This window comes from Erinaceus europaeus, chromosome 3 (assembly GCF_950295315.1).
Source record: "Erinaceus europaeus chromosome 3, mEriEur2.1, whole genome shotgun sequence".
Taxonomy (NCBI): Eukaryota; Metazoa; Chordata; class Mammalia; order Eulipotyphla; family Erinaceidae; genus Erinaceus; species Erinaceus europaeus.
In genome coordinates this window covers 32,711,433-32,738,907 of record NC_080164.1, presented here as the reverse complement: position 1 = coordinate 32,738,907, position 27,475 = coordinate 32,711,433, and the positions used below count along the sequence as shown (strand labels likewise).

The 27,475-nt window shown below is 41.8% G+C and overlaps 1 protein-coding gene and 1 pseudogene across 3 annotated transcripts in view; one reads left to right on the top strand and one right to left on the bottom strand.

Moving 5' to 3' along the window:
• ASAP2 (ArfGAP with SH3 domain, ankyrin repeat and PH domain 2) overlaps positions 1–27,475 on the top strand; it is a 216,069-nt gene that overhangs the window by 113,056 nt on the left and 75,538 nt on the right. For 2 of the 3 annotated variants that reach the window (XM_060187003.1, XM_060187001.1), the window contains exons 4-9: positions 1,259–1,333; positions 4,142–4,191; positions 7,948–8,077; positions 11,748–11,833; positions 21,434–21,509; positions 22,013–22,099. In XM_060187003.1, coding sequence (XP_060042986.1) covers positions 1,259–1,333; positions 4,142–4,191; positions 7,948–8,077; positions 11,748–11,833; positions 21,434–21,509; positions 22,013–22,099 — 504 coding nt within the window. The remainder of the gene's footprint in view (positions 1–1,258; positions 1,334–4,141; positions 4,192–7,947; positions 8,078–11,747; positions 11,834–21,433; positions 21,510–22,012; positions 22,100–27,475) is intronic. The other variant, XM_060187002.1, reaches the window with a different exon arrangement.
• LOC132537929 (5S ribosomal RNA) lies at positions 12,923–13,030 on the bottom strand (annotated as a pseudogene).

Below are 27,475 nucleotides of genomic sequence, written 5' to 3'. Positions count from 1 at the left end.
GAACCTCAGCTTGCTTTCTTGTTGAAGATGGACTCTTGTAGGATTTAGAACCAGCTTGAAGGTTCTTCCTACATGTGGAGTTTTTGTTTGTTTGGTTGGTTGGTTGATTTTGGTTTTTTTGTTTACTTACATCTGAATTGCCAGCAGGATGACTTTACTTGCGTGTGACCCCAAAGTATGTCTGGGGGTTAGGAGTTGGGGGATTGAGTCTATTCCATTTAATTTGTGGTGACAACTTTTTTTTTTAATATTTATTTATTCCCTTTTGTTGCCCTTGTGGTTTTTTATTGTTGTACCTATTGTTGATGTCGTCGTTGTTGGATAGGACAGAGAGAAATGGAGAGAGGAGGGGAAGACAGAGAGGGAGAGAGAAAGACAGACACCTGCAGACCTGCTTCACCACCTATGAAGCGACTCCCTTGCAGGTGGGGAACTGGGGGCTCAAACCTGGATCCTTAAACCACTCCTTGCTCTTTGCATCACTTGCGCTTAAGCGGCTGCGCTACCACCCGACTCCCGGTGACAACTTTTTAAGTCATCAGATTTTTGCCTTAGGGAATAGAATAGGGAACTCCACCTAATATCTCTTGTTCTTTTTTTATTTAAAAATTTTTTATTATTTTCTTTATTTATTAGAGACAGCCAGAAGTTGAGAGGGAAGGAGGTGACAGAGAGGGAGAGAGACACCTGCAGGCCTGCTTCACCACTCGCAAAGTTTTCCCCCTGCAGGTGGGACTGGGGGCTCAAACTCGGATCCTTGTACATTGTAACATGTGTGCTCAACCAGGTGCACCACCGCCTGCCCCCTATACCTCTTGTTCTTTATCCCCCCCAACTCCCCCCCTCACTATCTATCTATATATGACAAATTTTTATCCTTTTTATTATAAATACATAGAGACAAGACAGAGAGGAAGAGGAAGAGACACCATAACACTGCTCCCATGTGGTGCTGGGGTTTGAACCTGAGGCCTTGCGTATGGTAAGGCATTTGCTTATCAAATTTCATAACTGAATAACAGAAGGTTATTATCACTGAAAAGCTGATTGAGACTGTCCATCAGCCATGTATTTATTTGTATGTTAAAATGGTTGCAAAGATTACAGAAATGACGAAGATTACCCAACCTGTGCCTGTCAGACATGAAGTAGCCTTTAGTCATTACTGAACATTCTCGTTTGCACCCTTGCCAGCCTTCCTTTCAATTAAAAAAGTCAGTTGAATGAAAATGCCCATTTTGCTTTTTTTGTTTTTTAGATTCAGAATATGAACAACATCATCTCCTTCCCACTGGACAGTTTGCTGAAGGGGGACCTGAAAGGCGTGAAAGGGGTATGACACTAAGTTCAGCTCTTTGTGTGACTGTGAGATGGAGTGTCTGGCACATTGTTGGCAGGACAACTGCCACAGTCTCCTAGATGAAGGCCATGTGAAGGTTTCTTCCTGAAGTCACATATCTTCTTACTGGTGTGGTAACATGGCATTGCTGCTCTCTTCTCCTTCCTTTGGTTGTCCACTGAGGCATCACATTTCAGCCCTGATAGCAGTGCCATGTGGCCTTTCTGGTCACCTGGCTGGTGCTCTAAGCATGATGACAGGAGAAGGGCATCTGAAGGGAAGGTGCAGCCCTTTGAGAATCAGGAAGCAGTAACTGGGCTTCATCAGGTGAATAAGAAAATCTGTGCATGGAAGTCTGTTTTCCTGGCTGGTGTGTCACTGATGGACCCATTGGGAAAAACTCCACACAAGGGTGTAATTTCCCGGTGGGAAGATCTGCAGTCATAGGACTTAAGCTGACTTTATTATTCTGCACTCCAAAGGATGTTTGTTGTCTTAGGAAGTTCCTCACCAGGACCTTGATCAGACCTCAACAGAGGCTTCATAGTATCTCACTTACAGAGTGAACAGAGAAGGAGAACTGGGCCCACTGAGCCCTACGGACACCAAGGAACCTTGCCTGTCAGTCCCTTGGAAGTTCAGAGCACATGTCAGATGAATTGCCTGAAAAACAGAAGCGTATACAAGACAGAGGAAGAAACACGCAGCTGCGTGGAAGCGTGGTGCAACGCTTGGCCCACCTTTTAGTGTGGCTAGAAACCATGAGACACTGAGAGTGCAGGAATGGGAGGTGACACTCCTAGAGGAAGAAGTGACAGGCCAGGGAGCTAAGGCCCTGTCATGGGTAAATGAAAAGCCAAAGCGTAAAAAAGAACACCTTTCCTCTCCTAAACAAGATTTTCTTTTAGTGAGTAAATAAGAACCATTTAGTAGAATTTCAGTGGCTGAACCAAGGCTTTATCAGAGAGTATGAGGTCCTAAGTTCTTGATGGGAGGAATCGAGAGACCTCAGGAGACAATGAATAGCATTTATAGTCTTCTCAGGGCTCAGATCTGGGTTACATGTGCAGGTAAGTTCATATATCAGAAAAAGTTGAGAGACCCTTTTTTTTTTAATATATTTTTTATTTATTATTTATTCCCTTTTGTTGCCCTCGTTTTATTGTTGTAGTTATGATTGATGTCGTTGTTGTTGGATAGGACAGAGAGAAATTGAGAGAGGAGGGGAAGACAAAGAGGAGGAGAGAGAGACACCTGCAGACCTGCTTCACCGCTTGTGAAGCGATTCCCCTGCAGGTGGGGAGCCGGGGGCTCGAACCGGGATCCTTAAGCCAGTCCTTGTGCTTTGCGCCACCTGCGCCCAACCTACTGCACTACCGCGGACTCCCGAGAGACCCTTTCTTTTAAAGAGGCAAACTAAAATACTTGAAAATTAAAAGCTGTAACTTTGGGAACTGGGTGGAGCAGGAGGGGGCCTGAGTTATTTGTTGTAAACAGGCAGTGTATACATTTTCTCTGTGTGTGTGTGTGTGTGTGTGTGTGTGTGTGTGTGTGTGTGTGTGTGTGAGATACACACACGAGAATGAGTAGGAGCCAAGTTATGGCATAGTGGTAAAGAATGAACTATACTTGGTAAGGTAGTACGACCTTCCATGCATGAAAGCCTGGGTTTGATCCCCAGAAGGGCATAGGAGTACCAAGGCCAAAAATGGATGGAATTATATGGATAGTGAAATGATGCTCTGACATCTCTTCCTTTCATAGTCTGAATCTATTAACGGTAACAAAAATAGGGAGTCGGGCGGTAGCGCAGCAGGTTAAGCTCAGGTGACGTAAAGCGCAAGGACCAGCATGAGGATGCCATTTTGAGCCCCCAGTTCTCCACCTGCAGGGGGTTTGCTTCACAGCAATGAAGCAGGTCTGCAGGTGTCTGTCTTTCTCTCCTCCTGTCTGTCTCCTCTCTTCTCTCCATTTCTCTTTGTCCTATCTAACAATGATGACATCAGTAATAACAACAATAATAACTAAAACAACAAGGGCAACAAAAGGGAAAGTAAATAAGTAAAAATAAAATTAAAAATAAAAAAATAATAACAAAAATAATGAAATTTGCCTGTAGGGGGTTGCTTCATAAATAGTGAAGCAGGTCTGCAGGTGTTTGTCTTCCTCTCCCCCTCTCTGTCTTCCCCTCCTCTCTCGATTTTTCTCTGTCCTTTCCAACAACAACAGCAATAACAACAAAAATGGGAAAAGTGGCCTCCAGGAGCAGTGGATTTGTAGTGCAGGCACTGAGCCCCTGGAGGCAAAAAGAATAAAATTTGGACCAGGGAGGTGACTAAACAATATTACAAATGTATAAGGTCCTGTGTTTGTTCCCTAGCACTGCATTACGTAAAAAGATAGAGAAGGGGGGCCAGGTGGTGAGGCATCTGATAGAGCACACATGTCAGAGTACAGTTAACCCGATTCAACCCCCTGGTCCCACCTGTAGTGGGGAAAGCTTCACAAGCAGTGAAGCAGTGCTGTACATGTCTGCCTCCCTCTCTCTTTATCTCCCCCATCTCTCTTCTTTTCATTCTGTCTCTATCAATTAAATAAAAGAATGAAAAAAAAAAAAAAAGAAACAGCACCATGAGTCTAATTAAAAGTCTGTGCTCTGAGTTCTTAATTTCTCATGGAACCATATGAATCATTTATTACAGAAATTAATGTTCCATTTAGGGCTAGTCTGGGGATAAGTAAGTTTATCTTGCCCAGAAGTTAATGATTAGTCCTGACTAATTTATGCTTCTCTGTTTACAGGATCTGAAAAAGCCATTTGATAAAGCTTGGAAGGATTATGAAACAAAAATGTAGGTAACTTGAGATTTTAATTTTAAATTGAGTTTTTATTGCTTAAAGATATTCAAGTAAACCTTAATCCAGGAAAGAATGTACCTAAAACTTTGTTGTGGTTTTCTTAATGGTACCAGGTGCCTTCATATTTGGTGTTTAATTTTGGTCACACTAACCTTTTAAATCAAGTTTTCCTTTGTGCCTTCCTGTCATGTCATAGTGGTTATAGAGTGTTAATTTTCAAGAAAGTTGACTAAAGAAACTTTGTGCCAATTTCTCTCAGAAGGTATCTCTCCTCTGTCACACTCCCCTGCCCCTGACACCTTCCCCTTTGTATCAGTTCATGATGGTAGCATAAACTGGATTTTGTCTTCCTGGAGATTTGTGAAAACCATCTGCTCCTACCTTTGTGTCCGTATCTTCTACTCCATTCCTGTGGGTTTTGGAAATGGAGAGAGGAGAGGTCTGGGATACCCCTCCCCTCAACTTTCTTTGATCATTTCATGTGCCAAGAGGACAGGAAGAGGGTCAGTGATTCCTGGATGTGCTTTCTCTATTCCAGACGGACCTTTGCTGCTGGTTAGCCTCGGGAAGTATCTGGAACAGTTTTGATGACAGTTTTGATGACAGTTTTTCCTTTCTACAGTGGGAAGGACTGAGCTAAGATTGAGCTAGCAGTTGCAAGGAATGATGATTTCATTCATTTTAAATGCTTGAGACAGAAAAAAATGAAAATGTCTCATGTTCGCCTTGTAACTACTGCGCATTGGGCAATAACATAGAATATTTTGAGTGGAAATAGAAACTTTAATGTGAAACCATCTGGTATGGAGAAGGGAGTTAAGAAGAAATCCATTTCGAGGGAGTCGGGCGGTGGCCCAGCGGGTTAAGCGCACGTGGTGCAAAGCTCAAGGACCTGCGTAAGGATCCTAGTTTGAGCTCCCAGCTCCCCACATGCAGGGGAGTCGCTTCACAAGTGGTGAAGCAGGTCTGCAGGTGTCTATCTTTCTCTCCCCTTCTCTGTCTTCCCCTCATCTCTCTCCATTTCTTTCTGTCCTGTCCAACAACAACAACATCATTGGCCACAACAAGGGCAGCAAAAGGGAAAATAAATAAATATTTTTTTAAAAACCATTTTGGATATATCTACATATATATTTAACTCCCTCCCCTTCAGAATTATGCTGCAATATGTATGGTGCCATAGTTGATTTCATTTATTTATTATTGTTTTATTAGAAAAGTAGTACCAGCCCTGGATAATCTGTTCAGTGGTGAAGGGTCCATGCTGATATTCTTAAAGTTCCGTATTCAAAATTGCTTGGATCCCTGAGTTCTAGAATATCATGAAGGTCTGCTCAACTCTGGGAAGCTCCAGTTTGTTTTCCCTTTTAAGTATCTTTTTATTGCATGCAAATTCACTACAGTCAGTAGGGAAGGGCCTCCATCTGAAACCACAACTCTGGTTTTCTGCTAGTCTCCAACAAAGAGTGAGCCATGGTCAGGAGATGGCTTTGCTGACCACCATTCAGCTCTCTTCACTGCCGCCCTCAGAGCCCAGGGCACAGAGGGGTTTCTAAACATGCTGCCTTAAAGGGTCTTCTGGTTCTGAGAGGAAAGACTTTTCAAGGGGAATGAGGTAATACTCTCTAGTGACAATATCACAATATGCAATACCACGTGTAGGTTGAATAAGGACAAGATTACTTACAAAATCCCAAGTTTTGCAAATATGAGACTAGCATTCTTTTAAAATTGAGCCTCTTCTAGGATACCTAGAGGAAGAAAACTCTTCACCCACTTAAAATTAGGCTGATTTATCCCAAGAGGGCTTTGATATGTAGCAAACATCTATCTTAAAAATTCCTCGGCAATGGTTTCAGACCTTACTATTGTGAGTATGACCTACATCTGGACTGTGTCTTGATCCCCTGAGGGTGGTGTCTGGGGAATTTTGAGTGGTGTAATTGCAGTTCAAGGGACCTTAGGGGCCCTCTAGTCTTCTTCCCTGAGCCAAGAAAATGTTTAACTGTGTCCCCACCAATTGGTCATTTTTGTTTGTATTCTTTATATATTCAAGGTGTTGTACTAGGGGCCAGCTGATAGCTAACCCAGTAGGGCTTAGGCTTTCCCTGGCTGTTCAGAGGACTTATGTGTGAGAGGTACCAGGCTCAGTCCTCTTCAGAACCACTCATAACCAGAATAGAGCAGTGGTTTAGTCAAAACAAAACCATGGGAGGTACTGTGGCACCAGAAGTTCTAACACTGTGGTGTCTCTCCCTCTCTGTGTGTCTCTCTGACTGAATAAAAAGCCTGGAGTTGGGAGGTAGCACAGTGGGTTAAGCGCACATGCGCAAAGCACACAAACCGGCCTGAGGATCCCGGTTCAAGCCCTCAGTTCACCCGGTGAAGCAGGGTGAAGCAGGTGTCTATCTTTCTCTCCCCCTCTCTGTCTTCTCCTCCTCTCTCCATTTCTGTCTGTCCAACAATGAGGACATCAATAACAACAATGATTACTACAATAAAAAAAAATAAGAGCAACAAAAGGGAAAATAAATATTTAAAAAAAAAAAGCCTGGAGTGGTGAAATTGCATATGCATGAGACTCTAGAAAATCAGCAAAAAAAGAAAGAACCCACTGTGTGCCCAATGCAGTGCTTCAAGATAAAGAACAAGAACTATAAACTGTGGTCAGAGAGGTGGCGCAGTGATAAGGCTTTGGACTCTCAAGCATGAGGTCCCGAGTTCGATCCCCGGCAGCATGTGTGCCAGAGTGATGTCTGGTTCTCTCCTCCTGTCTTTCTCATGAATAAATAAAATCTTAAAAAAAAAAAAAAGTTAGCTTTAAAAAAAAAAAGAACTATAAACTGTCTTTCCTCTAAACAAGTCTTCTCCACATCTGAATGCTGAAACTCTTAAGTCACCTATTTTATCGTTGAGCAGCTGTTAAAAAACACACTCCTTTACATCTTCTACAAATGGCTTCCAGGAGCAGTGGATTTGTGCTACAGGCAAGCGAGCCCCAGAGATAACCCTGGAGGCAAAAACAAAGAAAGTATTTGCTAAGGGGCCAGGCAGTGGTGCAGTCAGTTGAGCACACACATTGCTATATTCAAGAACCCCAATTCAAACTCCTGGTCCTCACCTACAGGGAACAAGCTTCACAAATAGTGAAGCAATGCTGTTGGTGTCTTTCTTTCTCCCTCCCCCCTCTCTTGATTTATGTCTGTCCTATCAAATATAAGGGGGGAAAAATAAAGAATTTGCTGAGTAAATACTCAACAAAAAGGGCCAATTTTGGCCTGGCAAGATAGCTCACCTGGGTGGGTGCCTACTTTGCCATGAGTGCCTTCTTTCCTCCTTTCTCTCCTCCTCCCTCCTCCCTTCCTTCCTTCCTTCCTTCCTTCCTTCCTTCCTTCCTTCCTTCCTTCCTTCCTTCCTTCCTTCCTTCCCCAAAGGGGAAACTGAGCTTGGAACTTTGGAGCCTCAGGCATGATAGTCTCTGCATAACCACTAAACTATCCCCCATGCCCCTTCTGTCTGTCTCTGTGTCAGCCCACAAAGTAAAGCCTGGTGACAATCAAATGAAAAGACAACAGGGAGGGGAGGCAAGTTTAATATTTGCTTGACGAAATACTCTTTCCTTGTCAATACATAAAAAAGTCATCCTACTCCTAACAGACTGGGGTAATAGAGTCACTGCAAGGCTGCCCAGTCTGCAGTTCTTTATGGAGAGGTGTCTTGATTTACGCTTGCCTTTTTCTCACATATAGAACCAAAATAGAAAAGGAGAAAAAGGAGCATGCCAAGCTCCATGGGATGATCCGCACTGAAATAAGTGGGGCTGAGATCGCTGAAGAGATGGAAAAGGAGAGGCGGTTCTTCCAGCTACAGATGTGTGAGGTAAGAGGCCAAGAGATGACAGGTTCAAAACACCAGGGCTGCAGTCAGCCTCCCTACACCCACACCTACACTCTAGTGGGGAACAGGCCTCCTCCCGCGAGTGTCAACTGTAGCGATGTAGAGCAAGTGCCAAAGGCCTTATTGGACTACATTTGTCTAATTTTTGTTGGACAGCCTTTATCTCCCAGAGGGTAGGACTATATCTATCTAGTACCAATCATTTATTGGTGGGCTGGGGGATCAGACACACAAACTAAAGTATACCCTGTGTGGCCTCACATATCTACTCAAACTCACCTGCTTTCCTTAGAAATTTTGACTTACATGTATTATTTGAATCAAAAGTGTATTTCCTATAGACGATGTATAATGTATCATTTTTTAATCTTTATTTATTGGATAAGGACAGCCAGAAATCAAGAGGGAAGGGGGTGATAGAGAGGGAGAGAGACAGAGAGACACCTGTAGCACTGCTTCACCACTCGCAAAGCTTTCCCCCTGTAGGTGGGGACTGGGGGCTTGAACCCACGTCCTTGTGCATTGTAATACATGCGTTCAACCAGGTGCGCCACCACCCGGCCCCTTGTATCATGTTTTTGTTTTTGGATTATTCAGTCCATTCACATTTGATATTACTACTAATGTGCTTGGGTTGATGTCTGATGTTTTGCTTTTTGTGTGTTGGTTTCATCTTTTTGTTGTTGTTGTTCGTTTTCTGCTTTTTGTTCCATTGAGCAAATATTTGAAAGTTAATTGCACTCACTATTATTGTAGGTATGTGAGTAGGAGCTGTCTTATAAATAGATATAGTATATACTAATACCTGCCTGACCTCTTTCAAATAATTTTGGGGAAATCCGTGCAGACAATAAGAGATAAGAAACCACCATGTGTTATACACATATGGGTATTTTTTTATCTAGTCAGGGTAAAATTAAGTAATTGTGTTTTATGAAGAATGGATTTGGAAAGGACTGGGTATGTTTATTTTAGTTCTACTCTCTTTGTGGATATTAAGGGAAAAAATCTATTTGCCTAAATTCCTTGAGACTACTCATTTTATAAACTGATGGATCATGAAACTCAGCATGTTATTATCGTAATCTTGAAGTGAGGGATACCAGTTCCACATGCCCAGCTCTGGCATTGCCTTTTGCAGTGTGCACCTAGCTGGGTACTTTTCCTTCAGGATCTAGATAGATGGATTGTGTTAGTTTTATCAGGAAGACACCGTCTAGTTGATGCCTCTGAGTCAGGCTTGAGCCATCCGTTGAGCTGGTCCCCAGGTGTTGGTTGTGTACATTCATAGAAATAATATACATAGGCCCCAAAAGTTGGATCAGTGGGTAAAGTGCTTGCTTTACCGTGCCTCACAGACCTTGGGTTCAATTCCAGCAACACATGGCAGCACCATGGACAGCACTAAAGGGACTCAGTAGATATGAAACAGTGTTTTGGTTTCTTCTTCCTCTGCCTCTGTCTCTTGTCTCTCTCTCGCTCTCTCCCTCTGCCTCCCTCCCTCTTCTTTCCCTCACATTCAAAAATATAGAATAAAACTTCAGCCAAAAGTACAGCTCAGTGGTGTCATACGTGTGCAAGAAATGGGGTTATTCACTGAGTTCAAATAGTTTATGTAAACAGGATTGGTATCTGTTAATGTTTGGGCACCTGATTATTTCCACTCACTAATGTTTCACGGACCTCTTTCCATGTCAGAGAGACTGCTTTACTGGATTAATGGCTACGTAGTAATTTTGTATGAATGTACTGTAATTCCCCATTTATTACATTTGGATGATTGCCATTTTTCACTTCTACTAACAAGGCTGTAATGACCTTTTCTGTTCATCCTTGTCAACTTTTTGTTTTTTACACTACTCAGCAACTATGTTGCATGTTTTATTGAAAATTAGTTATTAAAAAAAATCAAAGACTCAGATAAAATAATCACTATTTATGTCCACTCTGCTCAGTGTGAAGAAACAGTCCTTAGAAAGTGATATCCTCTATCTGGCTGTGTTTATTTTTAGGTGAACGGTATATTGCTCATTTGATAGCATCTTTCTTCTGTTAGTATCTTCAGAGTAGAGTTCCTGTAAGTAGAGATTCTAGGTCAAAGGGAACACATTTTAAAGTTTGATACCTTATCAAGCATCTTATTCAGTTAGTAGCTAACAAGCAGCCAAAAGAAAAAGCACATAACCAACAGTAAGCACACGTGAAGGGAAATTTTGTTGGTTCCCCAGTTCAGATCAACTTTCCACCTGCTCCTAATCACTTGGAAAAGCACTTGAGTGTTTGCATGTGACTTTCCCACATTACAGCTGAGTGTTTATGCTGTCCGCCTGTGTCAGCAGCTCTTTGAGGTACAATATCAACAGCTCTTTGAGGAACAGTATCAGGTAACATGCTCTTGGGGTGTTAAAAACCTTATCCTGACAGTGAGGGATAGGAAACTTACAGAGTTCTTGCTGTGTAACTCACATACAAAAAGCAGTGTTTCTTTATGCAGGTTTTATAGATTTTCTTTTTAATTTTTTTTGTATTTATTTATTTATTTTCCCTTTTGTTGCCCTTGTTTTTTATTGTTGTAGTTATTGTTGTTGTTATTGATGTCATCATTGTTAGATAGGACAGAGAAAAATGGAGAGAGGGGGGAAGACAGGAGGGAGAGAAAGACAACTGCAGACCTGTGTCACCACCTGTGAAGAGACCCCCACTCCAGGTGGGGAGCTGGGGGCTCGAAGCAGGCTCTTTACACCATTCATTGTGCTTCGCACCACGTGCGCTTAAACTGTTGCATTACCGCCCGACTCCCGGTTTTGTAGATTTCTAAGACTTTCTGGTGTCTTAAGGGTTGTTAATGAACTCTCAAGTTAGAAATAGTTCTGATTTATTTCAATATAAAATCAGTTATTTTGGTTGTTGTTTTTTTTTAAGTGCAGGGGAAGTGTTTTAGAATTAGTGATGTGGGAAGTTGGGTGGTAGCGCAGCGGCTTAAGCACGCGTGGCGCAATGTGCAAAGGCAGAAGGATCCTGGTTCGAGCCTCCGGCTCCCCACCTGCAGGGGAGTCGCTTCACAAGTGGTGAAGCAGATCTGCAGGTGTCTTTCTCTCGCCCTTTCTGTCTTCCCCTCCTCTCTCCATTTCTCTCTGTCCTATCCAACGATGACATCAATGACAGCAACAATAATAACTACAACAATGAAACAACAAGGACAACAAAAGGAAAAATAAATAAAGTTTTTTAAAAAAAATTAGTGATGTGGTGGTGATTCTTACAAAAGATTGGTCTCCTAGATAGTGATCTGCCAAAAGAAGGGGACCTTACACAAAAGGGAGTGTTCTGGAAATATTCAAGAAGAGTGGACTCTTCATTTTTCCATGCAACCAGACTGAAAACTCCCCAATCAGCTTTACATAGAATGATCTTATTACTAGGAATTCTTTACACTTAAATATACTGATACCTTTCTGGAACATGATGGCTGAGGGAGACCCTAGGGGGTGGAGGTTAGATTGTCATGTGGAAAACTGAGAAATGTTACACATCGACAAACTACCATATTTCACTGTCTCAGCTGTAAACAAGTCAGAGAGATTAGCTCTGTTCTTAGAATGTCAGATTCTGCTCATATCTGTGACACTTCCTTTGTTGTTTTTTTTAACAGTACCTGCTCAAGGTCAATGAAATAAAGATTAAAAAGGGAGTGGATTTACTTCAAAATCTGATCAAATATTTTCATGCCCAATGCAAGTAAGTTACTCTTTTTTGTTGTGATACTGTTACAAATGTTTGTTTCTTTATGAGATCATCTAGTAGATCACTGATATTGTATGAAGGAAATTAAACATAAATCTCTAGTAAAAGGGTACTGATATATGTTACAATGTAGATGAACCTTGAATACATGTTAAAGGAAAGCACACAGGCACAGCTGTGATCTCATTTATTTGAAAGGTGAAGAATAGGGAAATGCACAGATAGAAAACAAATTAATTTTATATCTTGATTATTGTAGCTCAAAAATATATATATATATATAAGACTCTATAGTGATTACCAAATCTATTTTTTGTAGACAGAGAATTTCTTTTATTATTAAATTAGTGACTGCTAAGACTTGGGAGTGGGTGGAAATGAGTAGTTACAGAAGATGGGTATGGTATTTCTTCATGGGGGTAATGAAAATATTCTGGATTAGAATAGTGCTGTACAATTCTGTGTACATACTAAAAATTACTAATTTTATGTCTAGATTATTTTAGCTCAACAATATATATATATATATATATATATATATATATATATATATGACTCTACGTGATTACCAAATCTATTTTTTGTAGACGGAGAATTTTCTTTTCCATTTTTGATTAATGGTGTCTTAGAAGATCGTCAGATTACAGGGTACAGTCCCACACCTCACCCACCACCAAAGTTCTGTGTCCCCATCTTCCCACCTCCCAAAGATAACCGCCAGAGTTCTTAGAGACTTCTTAAAACTCATTCTAAATTTCTTAAACTCATTTCTGACTAACTGAGGCTTGAAGGACAAACTTACATCTAACATGATCCTCAGATATTTGTTAAAACAAAAACAAGGTGGTATTGATGCAGTGAATTCAGTTAATGAAGTGTAATCCTGTATTAAGTTACCCTTTTAAGCAAATGACAGTGGTGTGCAAAGGAGCTTAAGTATAGAAAAGGAGCCATTTCTGCACTCAAAGACTGCCTCAACTATGCATACACACCAGCCTTCACAATATGGTCCTCATCTCCCAGCCTCATTTTCTTTCCTCCTCTTCATTCTATTTGTTTTCTTTCTTTCTTTTTTTTTTTTTAAGCCTACAGCACCCAGTGTTCCCAGGCGGTCTCCCATCCAAGTACTAACCAGGCCCAACCCTGCTTAGCTTCCGAGATCAGACGAGATCGGGCAGTATGGCCGTAGACCTTCATTCTATTTCTATCCCCATCTCTCAATTTTTTTTTTTTTTTTGCCACCAGGGTTATTGCCAGGGATCAGTGCCTGCACCATGAATCCACTGCTCCTGGAGGCCATTTCCCCCCCCATTTGTTGTCCTTGTTGTTGTAACTTTGTTGTGATTATTATTGTTGTTGTTGATGTCGTCCATTGTTTTTTGATAGGACAGAGAGAAATGGAAAAAGGAGGGGAATACAGAGAGGGGGAAGAGAAAGATAGACACCTGCAGACCTGCTTCACCGCCTGTGAAGTGACTCCCCTGCAGGTGGGGAGCCAGGGGCTTGAACTGGGATCCTCACACCAGTCCTTGCACTTTGTACCACGTGTACTTAACCCGCTGTGCTACTGCCCAACCCCCCATCTCTCTGTCCTATCCAACAACAATAGCAATGACAATAACAATAAATACAACAACAAGGGCAATGAAATGGGAAAAAAAAATGGCCTCCAGGAGCAGTGGATTTGTAGTGCAGGTGCCACGCCCCAGCGATAACCCTGGAGACAGAAAAATAAAAAGATAAATAAAGATAAAAAATAAGGATAAAATTAGGAGCCAGGTGGTGGCCCACCTGGTTGAGCACACGTATTGCAATGTGCAAGGACCTAGGTTCAAGCTGCCTAGCCCCCACCTTTAGAGGGGAAGCTTTACAAGTAGTGAAAAGTGCTGTAGATGTCTCGCTCTCTCTTTATCCTCCCCTTCCTTCTTGATTTCTCTCTGTATTCAATTAAAAAATAAACAAAATATTTGAAAAATTAAATTAAAGATATCCAGGGTAGATTTCTCTAATTCCACTTGTTTGAATAGAGTCACTTTCATGTTGTGGAAAAGGAGTCAGGTAGAACATGTAGACATTTACTTACATCTATGACTTCTGTCTAGTATGTCAAAACCTTGGCCTTGATAGTGACAATACATTGTAGAGGGTATGGACAGATAAGAGAAATCACTGGCATCAACTTGCCATTTATATCTGTGAACATTACTCCCTTTCCTAGAGTGTCTCTCAAGTCCCTCTGCCTTCCCCCAACTATTCATCCTTAAAGCCAAGCTCATCTGTGACTATTGCTTTGAAGTTCCTCTGGTCGTCCCCCGATGAAATTACTTCTCTGTTACTTCCACATCCTATACATACCTCCATCATGCCTCCCACTGAGCTATGTGCTCTTTAAGGAAAGGGACTTGCCACTTATTTACTTATTTACTCTCTAGTGTATAGCACAGTTCCTTGGTACTTATTTACAGTGCTGAACTGTGCTGTTAAATTGAACAGAGTTCTGCTTTGAAACTATTAATACCACATTGTTAACACTGCCTTTCTAAAGCTGTGGAGGTCAACAACAAAGATACTCCAAGCAGTTCCTTCAGGTTAGAGGAAGAGTCCAGGGGGTCGGGCGGTGGCGCAGTGGGTTACGCGCAATTGGCGCAAAGTCCAAAGATTGGCATGAGGATCCTGGTTCGAGCCCCCGGCACCCCACCTGCAGGGGAGTCGCTTCACAGGCGGTGACGCAGGTCTGCAGGTGTCTATCTTTCTCTCCCCCTCTCTGTCTTCCCCTCCTCTCTCCATTTCTCTCTATCCTATCCAACAACGAGCAACATCAATAATGGCAATAATAATAATAACCACGAGGCTACAACAACAAGGGCAACAAAAGGGGAAAAAATGGCCTCCAGGAGCGGTGGATTCATGGTGTAGGCACCAAGCCCAGCAATAACCCTGAAGGAAAAAAAAAAAAAAGGAAGAGTCCATGCTTGGAAAAGCAATCTAGCGGACAGAAAAATATTCCCTAGTGTGCAAATTGTCCAAGATAAATTATGTTACAGAACTCAATAGCCTAACTGTGTGATTAATGTATAAATTACTTCTTCAGTTTCTTTCCTCGTTAACCTTGTGTGAGGCAGTTTAGGAAGTGGGTCGCTTTCTTGCTGATATTTTTAAGAAGCTATTCTGGGATTTCCTTTTTTTCTCTATTTTGCCTAAACTGATCAGTTGGGTAGCAACAGACCACTGTGGAAAAGTGAACTACTTGGTCTTTTATGGACATGAGCTCAGAAACCTTTGAAAATGATGAATATTCCATCGCTTCCTTTTCCAATGAAAGAAAGTGTGTGTGTGTGTGTGTGTGTGTGTGTGTGTGTGTGTGTACATATGAATATTCTGCATGTTCTTCAAATCATTCAGTGAGCTTTTGAGTTTGGTGGGGTTTTTTTTTGCCAGAGAATATATATATATATATATATATATATATATATATATATATTGTTTAATTTTTTATTTATAAAAAGGAAACATTGACTAAACCATAGGATAAGAGGGGTACAACTTCACACAGTTCCCACCACCAGAACTTTGTATTCCCTCCCCTGATAGCTTTCCTATTCTTTAACCCTCTGAGAGTATGGACCCAAGGTCATTGTGGGATGCAGAAGGTTGAAGGTCTGGCTTCTGTAATTGCTTCCCTGCTGAACATGGGCGTTGACAGGTCGATCCATACTCCCAGCCACTTTTGAGTTTTTAACTGACAATTTGGGGGATAAAATTTGAAGTTTGAGTAACTCTGCCATTAAACAGAGGAACTGGTGGTGTGTGTGTGTGTTTATCTGACAGTTCTGTGGTGTCTGTCTCTTCACTTTTCCAGTTTTCATCCCCCACCTAGAAGCATGGTGGTAGGCAGTGACATGACTACTTAGCTATCATTCTTTCTCACATGTTGTTGCTCTCTGCAAGTATAAAGAACACTCCATGTCAACTAGGTTCTGGGACTTTAAATGTTAACCCCTGAGCTACTAGCATCCATATTATTTCACATTTTATTGATTTTTCCCCTCCACTTTTTACTTAGAACACTCTGGAAAAGTACTTCATTTTATTCTGTCATTTAAGGAATAAATTTGCATTTATAACCCACTCCTGAAAACCTAAATATGTGTCTTAATAGTCTTTGCTGCTAAGTATTGAGGATACTATTCTCTAAAGGAATCTAGAAATGGGGCATTCTTTAATATAAAGAGAACAGTTGTGTTCTTAAAAAAAGTAGTAAAGAGTATTGAATTGTTCTCTGCACAAATACCTGCTGAGAACTACTGTGACCATCTGTTGTATAATGAATTCAGGATACAGTTCATTAAATGTCATTGACTGAGACATGAGTCCAGGTGCCTGGGAGGGGTTTGCTTTTACTGAGAAGAGGAGGCAGGATGCAGAGTTTAGAGAGCAGACAAGTCACCAGTCTGTTTGGTGTGATGCTGTGAAGACTGGAGGAAGGAGAGGGTACCCTGCATAGTGGGAGCTTAAAGATTGAATCACAGTAGCTATATTTTAAAGATGTGGGAATTTGGTCAGACAAGTTAGCAAAGAAAGAACAAAAGAGTAGAGTGGGTGATGGTGTGATGGGTAAAGCATTGGACTCTCAAGCCTGAGGCCCAGAGTTCAATATCTGGTAGCATATGTACCAGGGTAATGTCTGGTTCTTTCTCTCTTCCTATCTTACTCATGAATATATAAATAAAATCTGAAAAAAAAAAAAAAAGGAAAGAAAGAAAGAAAGACAGGGGCTGGGTAGTGGCGCACCTGGTTGAGCGCACATGTTACAATGTGCAAGGACCCAGGTTCGATAACCTGGTCCCCACCTGCAGGGGAAAAGCTTCACAAGTGGTGAGGCAGGGCTGCAGATGTCTCTCTGTCTCTCACCCTCTCTATCATCCTGTTCCTTCTCAATTTCTACCTGTTTCTATCCAATAAATAAAGATAATTTTTTTTAAAAAAAATTTAAAAAGATTGAAGCTGGGATGAAAGTCTTTAAAAGAAAAAAAAGAAGAAAGAGAGAGCTCATTAATTAGGATGTTTGCCTTGCCATGTATATAGCCCAAGTTCAAGTCCAAGAAGCACCACACAGACTTTCCAAAGCATCAGGGTGAGCTTCAGATCTATGGTCTCTCTCTCTCTGTCTCTCCCCTCGCCCCCTCCTACCCTGAGGGTGGTGAAATTGCACTGTTGTGTGTCATGCTGGAAAGGTGTCTGATGAGTAACACCTCTCAGCACTGGGCCTCCCTGGGCTTCCTCGCCTTGGGCACAGTTGCTAGGCACGTATTCCTTTTTCCCAGGAGCAGGAACATTTCCTGTTGATATTGTGATATTTCCCCTACTCCTTATTCCAGTGTATTCACTTAACTCTTCTCTACCTTTTCTTCCTCCCTCCCTTTCCTACTCTCCCTACCCCTTTTTCTCCTATTTCACAAGAATTTTGAAGTGATTAAGGAAATAGATGCAAAACGAGTGAATGTAACTGGAGCAAAGCATTAAGTACCCAGAGGAGTTCATGACAAATGGGAGAAGCTCAGTTTCTCATTCCAGCAACTCTGTTCTAAGTTTCCTTTTCAGTTTAAAAGTTTTGTCTGCTACATGCAGGCCATTGTTTGAGAAGTAGAAGGCTCAGAGACGCTAGTAACTTAACATTTTACCCTAAGATTAGAAATAGACATGTGGAGAGATTATAGCATAACTGCTGTACTAGAAGTATATTTTATATTCTAAAGAAATTAAGTGGGGGAGTCAGGCGGTAGCGCAGCAGGTTAAGCCCATGTTGCACCAAGCACAAGGACCTGCGTAAGGATCCCGGTTCAAGCCCCCAGTTCCCCACCTGCAGGGGGTCGCTTCACAAGCAGTGAAGCAGGTCTGCGGGTGTCTATCTTTCTCTCCCCCTCTCTGTCTTCCCCCATCTCTCTCCATTTCTCTCTGTCCTATCCAACAACAACAGCTATGACAACAATAACTACAAGCACAACAACAAGGCCAACAAAAAGGGGAAAATGACCTTCAGGAGCAGTGGAATCGTAGTGCAGGCACCGAGCCCCAGCAATAACCCTGGAGGCAAAATAAATAAATAAATAGTTTTAGAAAGAAAAATTAAAATAAGAAAATTCTTCTCTATAGCTTAGCTTCTGTAATTCCTAGTAGGTAGTAGTGGTTTGTAACCATATCCTGTGTATATGTTTCTCCCTTCCTTCCTCTTTGGAATTACTGTGTTAAGTGTCATGCATTGTTTTTGCACCCCTCCTGTTTCTTACATATTTGACATGGGAAGTTCCGCAGGACTGTTGTTGAATTTAAAAGAAGTAAATATCACTTCATGTAAGCACATGTAAAGCACCGATCACTTTTTGAAGTCTCCTTGGAATCCAGTAAACCGGCTGAAGTAGGAGACTCCTTCCTTCCTTAATTTTTTTCATTGCGCAAATACTGTGTGCAGGAAATGTGCTAGGCTTTGTGAATTTGATGTCCTTATCGTCCTAGAACTTCAGATATGACAGGGTAATTACTTTTCAAGTAATCATACTGATGAATGCATGGTGGCTATTGTGGTACATGTTTTGAAGCAAGACTGATAGAATATAGCAATTGAGAGAATAGAGCAGGGAGAGCTCTTTTAAAAACAAGAATCATGGGGGTTGGGCAGTAGCGCAGTGGGATAAGTGCACATGGTGAGAAGCACAAGGACCAGCATAAGGATCACGGGTCGAGCCCCCAGCTCCTCACCTGCAGAGGGTCACTTCACAAGTGGTAAAGCAGGTCTGCAAATGTCTGTCTTTCTCTCCCCTCCTCTGTCTCCCCTCCTTTCTCAATTTCTCTCTGTCCTATACAACGACAACAGCAGTGACAATAATAATAACAACAACAAGGATAATAGTAAGGGCAACAAAATGGGAAAAATGGCCTCCAGGAGCAGTGGATTTGTAATGGAGGCACTGAGCCCCAGCAATAACCCTGGAGACAAAATAAAAATAAATAAACAAATAAAATAAAATCAAGAATCATGAGACATCTCACTAGAGTGGTGCTTAACTTAAAAGAATGAATGCCACTCAGCTGTTCAGAATGATGAAGTCATGTCCATTGCCACATCTTTTTTTTTTTTATTTAAGAAAGAAGACATTAACAAAACCATAGAATAAGAGGGGTACAATTCTGCACAATTTCCATAACCCGATCTCCACATCCCAACCCCCCCCCCCCCATAGCCTTCCCATTCTCTATCTCTGGGAGTATGGATCCAGGGTCGTTGTGGGTTGCAGAGGGTGGAAGGTCTGGCTTCTGTAATTGCTTCCCTGCTGAACATGGGCGTTGACTGGTCGATCCATACTCCCAGTCTGTCTCTCTCTCCCTAGTAGGGTGGGGCTCTGGGGAAGTGGAGCTCTAGTACACATTGATGGGGTCGTCTGTCCAGGGAAGTCTGGTCAGCATCTCACTGGCATCCGGAACCTGGTGGCTGATCAGCAAGAGAGTTAACATACAAAGCCAAACAAATTGTTGAACACCATTGCCACATCTTGGATGGACATCATGTTAATGTGATATGGGTCAAGACGAGAAGGACAGATATCAAATAACCTCACTTATAGGCAGGTCTTCATAAGTAGGGAAAGGGAGGGAGAACACAAATTAAAACTTGGGCTGGTCATGGTGTTTTGCTCCAAAGAAGAGGGCTCTGGCACGTGATCACGGGGAAGGAGGGGCTGAAGAGAGGAATGGTCCTGCTGTCTGGCGATGTCAAAGGAGTTAGGTTGTGGGTGAGAGTGTTCTGCAGAGAGCTTTCTTTTTTTTTCTTTTTCTTTTTCCTCCAGGGTTATTGCTGGGCTCGGTGCCTGCACCATGAATCCACCACTCCTGGAGGCCATTCCCCCCCCCCCCTTTTGTTGCCCTTGTTGTATGTAGCCTCATTGTGGTTATTATTATTACCATCGTTGATGTTGTTCGTTGTTGGATAGGACAGAGAAATGGAGAGAGGAGGGGAAGACAGAGAGGGGGAAAGAAAGATAGACACCTACAGACCTGCTTCACCGCCTGTAAAGCGACTCTCCTGCAGGTGGGGGGGGAGCCAAGGGCTCGAACCGGGATTCTTAACGCAGGTCCCTGTGCTTTGCGCCACGTGCGCTTAACCCACTGCACCATCGCCCGACCCCCTGCAGAGAGCTTAAACAGGGAGATAAGAAAGTGTACCCGTGTGTCAGTGACTGCACTGTAAACTATTAATTCTTCCTCTCTAAAAATGATTGAGAAAAAAAAAAAAAGAATGGGGGTCTGATAGTAGCATAGCGGGTTAAGCGCACATGGCGCAAAGCGCAAGGACCAACATAAGGGTCCCAGTTCGAGCCCCCGACTCCCCACCTTCAGAGGAGTCACTTCACAAGTGGTGAAGCAGGTCTGCAGGTGTCTGTCTTTCACTTCCCCCTCTGTCTTCCTCTCAACAGCAATAACAATAATAATAACAACAACAACAAGGACAACAAAAGGGAAAAAGCTAGCTGCCAGGAGCAGTAGATTTGGAGTGCAGGCACCGAGCCCCAGTGATAATCCTGTAGACAATAAATAAATAAACAAACAAACAAATAAAATCTTTAAAAGAATTAGGAATCAGATGAGCAAAACAGAAGATGTGTTGCAAGAACTCTAGAGGGAAGAAAATGCATGTGTAAGTGGTCTGAGGGAGGAAAGACTTGATGGACTTAGAGGAATAGAGACAGTGGTGTGTTTGGAATCTAGCATATGAAGGGGGGAATTTCTGGTGTGGATTGAAGCTTGGGAACATAGGCAGGAGATAAATTATATTGGCATAACAGGTCTTATCATAAGCTTTGGACTTAATTCACTAGGAAGTCTTCTTTATCCCTCTTAAAGGTTAGTTATACAGAACACTTCAAGACACTGCTGAGCATCAGCCTACTGTAACAGTAATGCTTGTCTACCTTCTGTTCTGTTAATATTTCCTGAATCTGTTATAAATTAATTCACAGGCATTGAATTAAGAACTTAAAAATAAATAAATAAAGGTTTCTTTTGGTTTTTGGTCTCAAATTCCCCAACTCTGTTGCCCTTCTCTACAGAAGAACCACCACCATTGATATGTATCAAGCTTGCTTGGTTTTCCCCACGTTCTTTCTCTTTTCCATTTAGCTATCTATTGCCCGTCCAGGAAAAAACATGTCTTCATGTTTGTTCCCCATGTCCTCCTAAGCCTCACACTCTTCCTTGTCAATAGAGTTTTTATTTTCCTTACAAACCGAAATTTTATATAGCATTTTTTTTAATATTTATTTTATTTATTTATTCCCTTTTGTTGCCCTTGTTGTTTTATTGTTGTTGTTGTTGGATAGGACAGAGAGAAATAGAGAGAGGAGGGGAAGACAGAGAGGAGGAGAGAAAGATAGACACCTGCAGACCTGCTTCACCGCCTGTGAAGCTTATATAGCATTTTTTATTGTTCAAGAAAAAGAACAAATACTTAGACTTATTACAACAACTTTTCTATTTCCTTGTAGTTTTGAGTGTCATTGTTTTCTCTTGTCTGAGCAAACACAATTTTTTTCTTCCTCCTAGTTTCTTCCAGGATGGATTGAAAGCAGTTGAAAGCCTCAAGCCTTCCATTGAAACCCTTTCAACTGATCTTCACACAGTAAGCTAACTTTCCTCACACATTCATATTGAAACAGTTCTTCTGCAGCAAAACTTTTATTGAATTGCTTCTGTGTATAATCTTGTGTTAGCATGCTAGTTCACCAGAAACTTAACAGCCTTACAGTGCCACAAAGACCATGGACTTTCCCTCCTGTCCTATCTTGGGTAGAGGAAGTTTAACAAATGAGGGGTCGTTGGTTACATTTATGTGAAAATTCCCTCTTGTATTGAACTCTGGCATTTCACTGTACCCAAATCCTCTCCCTCTCTTTTGATTGAAGCAACAAAAGGTTATAACATCATAGAGATTTTGGTTATATAGCCTAATAAATCATCGTCTGTATATAGTACAAACCAATGAACAAGCCAACCCAAAACAAGCTCTTAGACTATAAGAACAAAACTGTGGTTACCAGAAGGGAAGGGTGAAGGAAGAGAAGTGGATAAACTGGTAAAAGGGGACAGATGACTGAAACCTGATTTTGGTTTTGTCTTTCAAAGATCAAACAGGCCCAGGATGAAGAAAGAAGACAACTTATGCAGCTTCGAGATATTCTGAAATCAGCATTACAGGTGGAACAGAAAGAGGTGAGAGGATTTAATTTTGAAAGAAAGATTGCAGCTTGCTACTTCTGTCTCAGAGACTCGGGAATGCGAATTTCAGGTTTTCCAGGCACTCGCAGTTTGCTCTGAGACTGTGTCGAGCAACGCTAAAATATTTTTTGTGGTCTTTAAGTTTAGTTTTACAAGGCCATCTTTTAAAATATGTTCATTTCATGGGGGAAGTATTTACTGTGCACATGGCCATAATGGCAGCATGTCAAACTTGGCTGCTCTGCTCCATGCTAGATGAATAGCTCTTAATATCTCTGTTACATAGACCCTCCTGATTTATGCCATTGATTTTCTACCTGGAAGTCTGTGGCTTACCTGCCCTGATTTATGAGGAATCTGCCCATCTGGGCATCAGCACATAATAAGTGACCATCCAAGTTTGCCAGTCCTGAGACTGTTTTCTCTAAAATGGAAGGAGCTTGACTTTAATCTGATTACTTTCTCATGGGCAGAAAACCTTAGTCTCTCTTATTTCATACAAGCGTCTGTGCATGCTAACACATTAGCAGTGATAATTTGTGCTTTGTGTGCTCACTTTTAAAGTGTTTATCAGTCTATTTAGGGGGAATTTGATGATAATTTTGTTACATGTGAATGTTACAATATGAGTTTTTGACATATATCCACTTCCTTGCCAATGAAGGGATGTGTCTAGAAGTTCAGCACGTAGGTTTTAGATAAATCATTTTAAACTACTTTATAGACAGTCAGGAGATAGTTTGCCTGGTAGGATGAGTACTTTATCATACACAAAGCTGCAAGTTTGAGCCCTGACAGTAAACAGAAGCTTCGCACCACTCCGCCGTCTTTGGCTGGTAGAGAACCATTGCAGTCTTCCTCTCTCCTAAACCACGCCCCCTTCATTTCTGTTTCTGAGATTAGAATGAATATAATCTGCCCATGAGCAATGGAATTCTGCATATTTTAAGTCCTAGTACCTCTCAATAAATGAATAAATAGATAATATAAAGCAGAATATAAAATTCACTGTTGACAGTTTGGTCTGCTCTATTTTGTTTAAAGTTCCTCTACTATAACTGAATATATGTTGTTTTTCTTCCAAATGCATTTACCTTTTGTGACCGAAGTCTAGGAGAGTAAGTAGTTCAGTACTTTAATAAACTGGAGAATGTTGCATGCTTATTTCCATGTATGTATTAGTGACTAGTAGCATCTTTTTACTTTAATTCTTCCTTTTTCTTTTTTTTCCTGACTTTCTTTTTATTTATTTCTTTATAAAATGGAAACATTGACAAAACCATGGGATAGGAGGGGTACATTTCCACACATTGCCCACTCCTAGAGCTCCATATCCAATCCCCTTGATGGCTTCCCTATTCTTTATCCCTCTGGGAGTATGGACCCAGGATCATTGTGGGGTACAGAAGGTGGAAGGTCTGGCTTCTATAACTGCTTCTCTGCTGAACATGGGCGTTGGCAGTTCAGTCCATACTCCCAGCCTATCTCTCTCTTTCCCTAGTGGGGCAGGGATCTGGGGAGGCAGGGCTCCAATACACATAGTGGGGTCCTCTGCCCAAGGAGGTCGGGTTGTCGTCATGTTATCTTCTGGAACCTGGCGGCTAAAAAACAGTTAAGCTATGATGCAGAACAAATTGTTGACTAATCATGAACCTAAAGGCAAGAATATAGACCAGGTCCCATGAGATACGGCATGTGTTCACATGTATACATAATAAGGCAAAATATATACCTGAAAGCAAAAGTACACAATAGTCTGCAGTGAGTCAGTATCAAGTTCATAATGAAATAGTGTCTACTTAGACTTAGATACCTTCCTCATCTACTTCCTATTACACATCCCTCACTCACTCCAAAGCTAAGCTTATCAAAGCAAGGACTGCAAAAACTGAATAAGGGCAAGAGATTGGCATACTTTAACGATGACTCTTTAGTCACTATCAGGCCACCCCATCAGCTGAGGCCCTAATCGGGGAGTCCTAAGATTCCCCAACAGACATGATGGGCCTAAACCTTGAATAGATGCCTCCATTGTTACCAGTCATCTCTGTCAGGAACAACACAGTTGACCTCTTTGTGGGCCCCCATAGGACCTTGCCCTCAACATGGACCAACAATGTTAGAGAATGTTCCATCCTCTGAAGGGAGGATGGACAACATACTCTATGTTCTACCTGAGGAAGATGGGTCCTGATATTGGGGCAGCTTGGAACATTCGTACTCATGACCACAGAATGTGAGCTCAGATCTACAGGGATAATTCTTCCTTTTTCAATACTAGCGGGTTTATGAAAAGCTAAAGAATTGGAATGTGCAAATATTAGTGAAATGGAAATTTTCCAAGTTTACAGTTTAGCTTCTACAGTTGTTTCTTTGTGAAAATGAAACTGCTCCCTTCTCACTCATTGCATAACTGGATTCCACTTGCTTCTTTTTTTCTCTCCCCTTAGAGCCCTGCTTAACTCTGATCTAGTGGTGTGGATGGCTGAACCTGCAGCTTTAGAGCCTCCAGCATGAAAGTCACTTTACACCACCAGTATGCTATCCTCCCACCCTTTCCTCATGGGTTGTTCACTATGTCTTCACTTGCATAGATGCTTTTTCTCTCTTAGATCTGAGAATGCTCTCCCATCACCTATACCAAGAGCATTTACTATAAGCATGACCTTTCCCACCATCACGTCATATAATATTGCTCTCTCCATAGGCTCTCAGTAAACATGGGCTAGCTCACTGAAGAATGAACAGACTGAGCTATGTGTCAGTTCTAGAACTTACCCACAACATGGTGACCTTTTCCCAGTGAAACAGACATAGGTCCTGATGCTTTGACATGTCCTAAGCATAGAGTAAAGTAGGATAAAGGATAAGTTTTTTTAAAAGAAAAATAATTAATTATATACGGGAGTCGGGTGGTAGCGCAGTGGGTTAAGCGCACATGGCGCAAAGCGCAAGGACTGGCATGAGGATCCTGGTTCGAGACCCCGGCTCCCCACCTACAGGGGAGTTGCTTCACATGCGGTGAAGCAGGTCTGTAGGTGTCTGTCTTTCTTTCCTCCTCTCTTTCTTCCCCTCCTCTCTCCATTTCTCTCTGGCCTATCCAACAATGACAACAACAATAATAACTACACTAATAAAACAACTAGGGCAACAAAAGGGAATAAATAAATAAATATTAAAATTAATTAATTAAGCAAATAAAAAGAGCTTATGGAGGTTATGAAAAAAAAAGTGTCCCAGTTTTAACTAGAAGAAATAGTGCTAGGTGCCTGAGCCACCAGCATGCCAGTAAGGCAACCAGCCCTTGAATACATTGTCTGAGGGGGAGGATCAAATTGGTGAGGCAAAGCTCAGGTTTAAAGTGAAGGAGCGCAGATGCTAGATTTCAGTTGCTCTTGGTGGCCAGTGGAAAGGCCGTGTTTGTGTTGGCTGTGCAGAACTAGGAAGTGTGGGAAAACAGACTGGCTATTTATTGTTTTGCAGAAAAGCCTAAGAAATTTACCAGCACAGACCAGAAGTTTTTTATGGTTTATTTTTGTGAGCATTTTTTTTTCTTCATTGTTGTTGACCAGCCCATCTGCCCCAGACTGCACAGAGCAGTCAAATGAACCTTCTTTTTTGCTCCCCTGAGCTTTATGTCCACAGATTGAACTTACCAGTCTCCTGGGTGTGATTGTGTTGCGTTTTCTGTTTATCACACATTGCTTTTTGGTGGTGACATTTCATAAGCTGGACACAAGGTGAACACAGTTATAAGTAACAAGCGCCATAAGTATGCATTTTAGAATGGGATTCTATTTTGTGTCTCATTTACCACAAAAATTGAACATTTGGGCAGTTTTGTGTGTGAGCTCTAATTCTCATTTTGGATTCCTTCTGTGAGTTAAAAAACTTTAAGTGTTGATGGGTTTTATTCAGTGTTAAAAAAAATTCCAACTGCATAACTATATAGTTCATAGAAATTAGACAGTGTGCCCCCAATGAAATTACACTGCTGCTTGGTAGCCGCCATTCTCTTTCCTTTAGATCTCAAGCATCCGTCATTCCATCTAGCTGAAGAAATGCACTTTGGGCTACTTCCTTTTGTCGCTATGTGGTTACACTTTTTTCTTCTTTTCTTCAGGGTTATTGCTGGGGCTCTGTGTCAGCACTGTGAATCCACTGCTCCTGGTGGCCATTTTTCCCCATTTTGTTGAAGAGGACAGAGAAAATTGAGAGAGGAAAAGAGACACCTACAGACCTGCTTCACTACTTATAAAGAATCCCCTTGCCAGGGGCTTGAACCCAGGTCCTTGTGCAGGTCCTTGCACTTAGTACCATGTGCACTTAACTGGGTGCGCCACCACCTGGCTTCCTGTACTAGACTTTTGAAAGGAGACATTGCCATTGTGATCCTAGCCCCTTACACTTTGAATCACCCACATTCGTATTTTCTTCTTTTCTTCGTATTTTCTGTTCTCTGTCAAGAGCGTGCCACTGTTAAATGTTTATATTGTTTTATTATGAAAATGTTCAGGCTTGAAAAACAATGATGCACTCTGCTTTTGGTGCTTATAAAAAGACTGCTTCTACAAAACTAAAACCCTGTAATATCGCACAGGCGGTCTCCCTTTCTGCCTTACCTTGTCTTGCCTTCCTCATCCTATCTCAGTGGAGTTCTGCTAGGACAGATAGCACTGTAGTGCTGGAGAATTCTCTACCAAGCCTGACTGTTGAGGTGTGCCAGCTTTCTACTGTTTGATGTTGAAAATCCAGGCTTGGGGGTGGGCGGTAGCGCACCTAGTTAAATTCATGTGTTACCATGCATAAGGACTCAGGTCCAAGCCCCCAGCCCCCACCTGCAGGGGGAAAGCTTCACGAGTGGTGAAACAATGCTGCAGGTGTCTCTCTCCCTTTCTGTATTCCCTCCCTCTCAATATCTCTCTGTTCTATCAAATAAATAAATTTAAAAAAAAAAAGGAAAGGAAGGAAGGAAATTCGAGCTTAAACTGATGGGGTTGGGGGGTGGGGAGGGGCTCAGACTTTAGGAGATGATCTTGATATATCTAAGTGCTGAAACTGCAGTGATTCTTTTATGCACTTTAGAGAACTTAAGTGTGGTTGGTTCCTTTTTGCCAGCGTTTCTTTCTGTTTGTAAAGTCTCCTTGTCTAATGATTGAGTAGTATGGACTGTTAATGGAGCAGAGATCCCTGAGTCATCATTTTCTTCTGGCTCTGGCTTTCCTACTCTGGGTTTGCATATCTTATCATGCCTAACACTAGCTGTAATCAGAGTTCCCTGTACACCTCCCTGTCTATGCCAAGTTCCTGGGTGGCCTGATACCAGCGTCTCTCCCACCTCCACCCCACCCCCACCCCCAGGAAAGATGG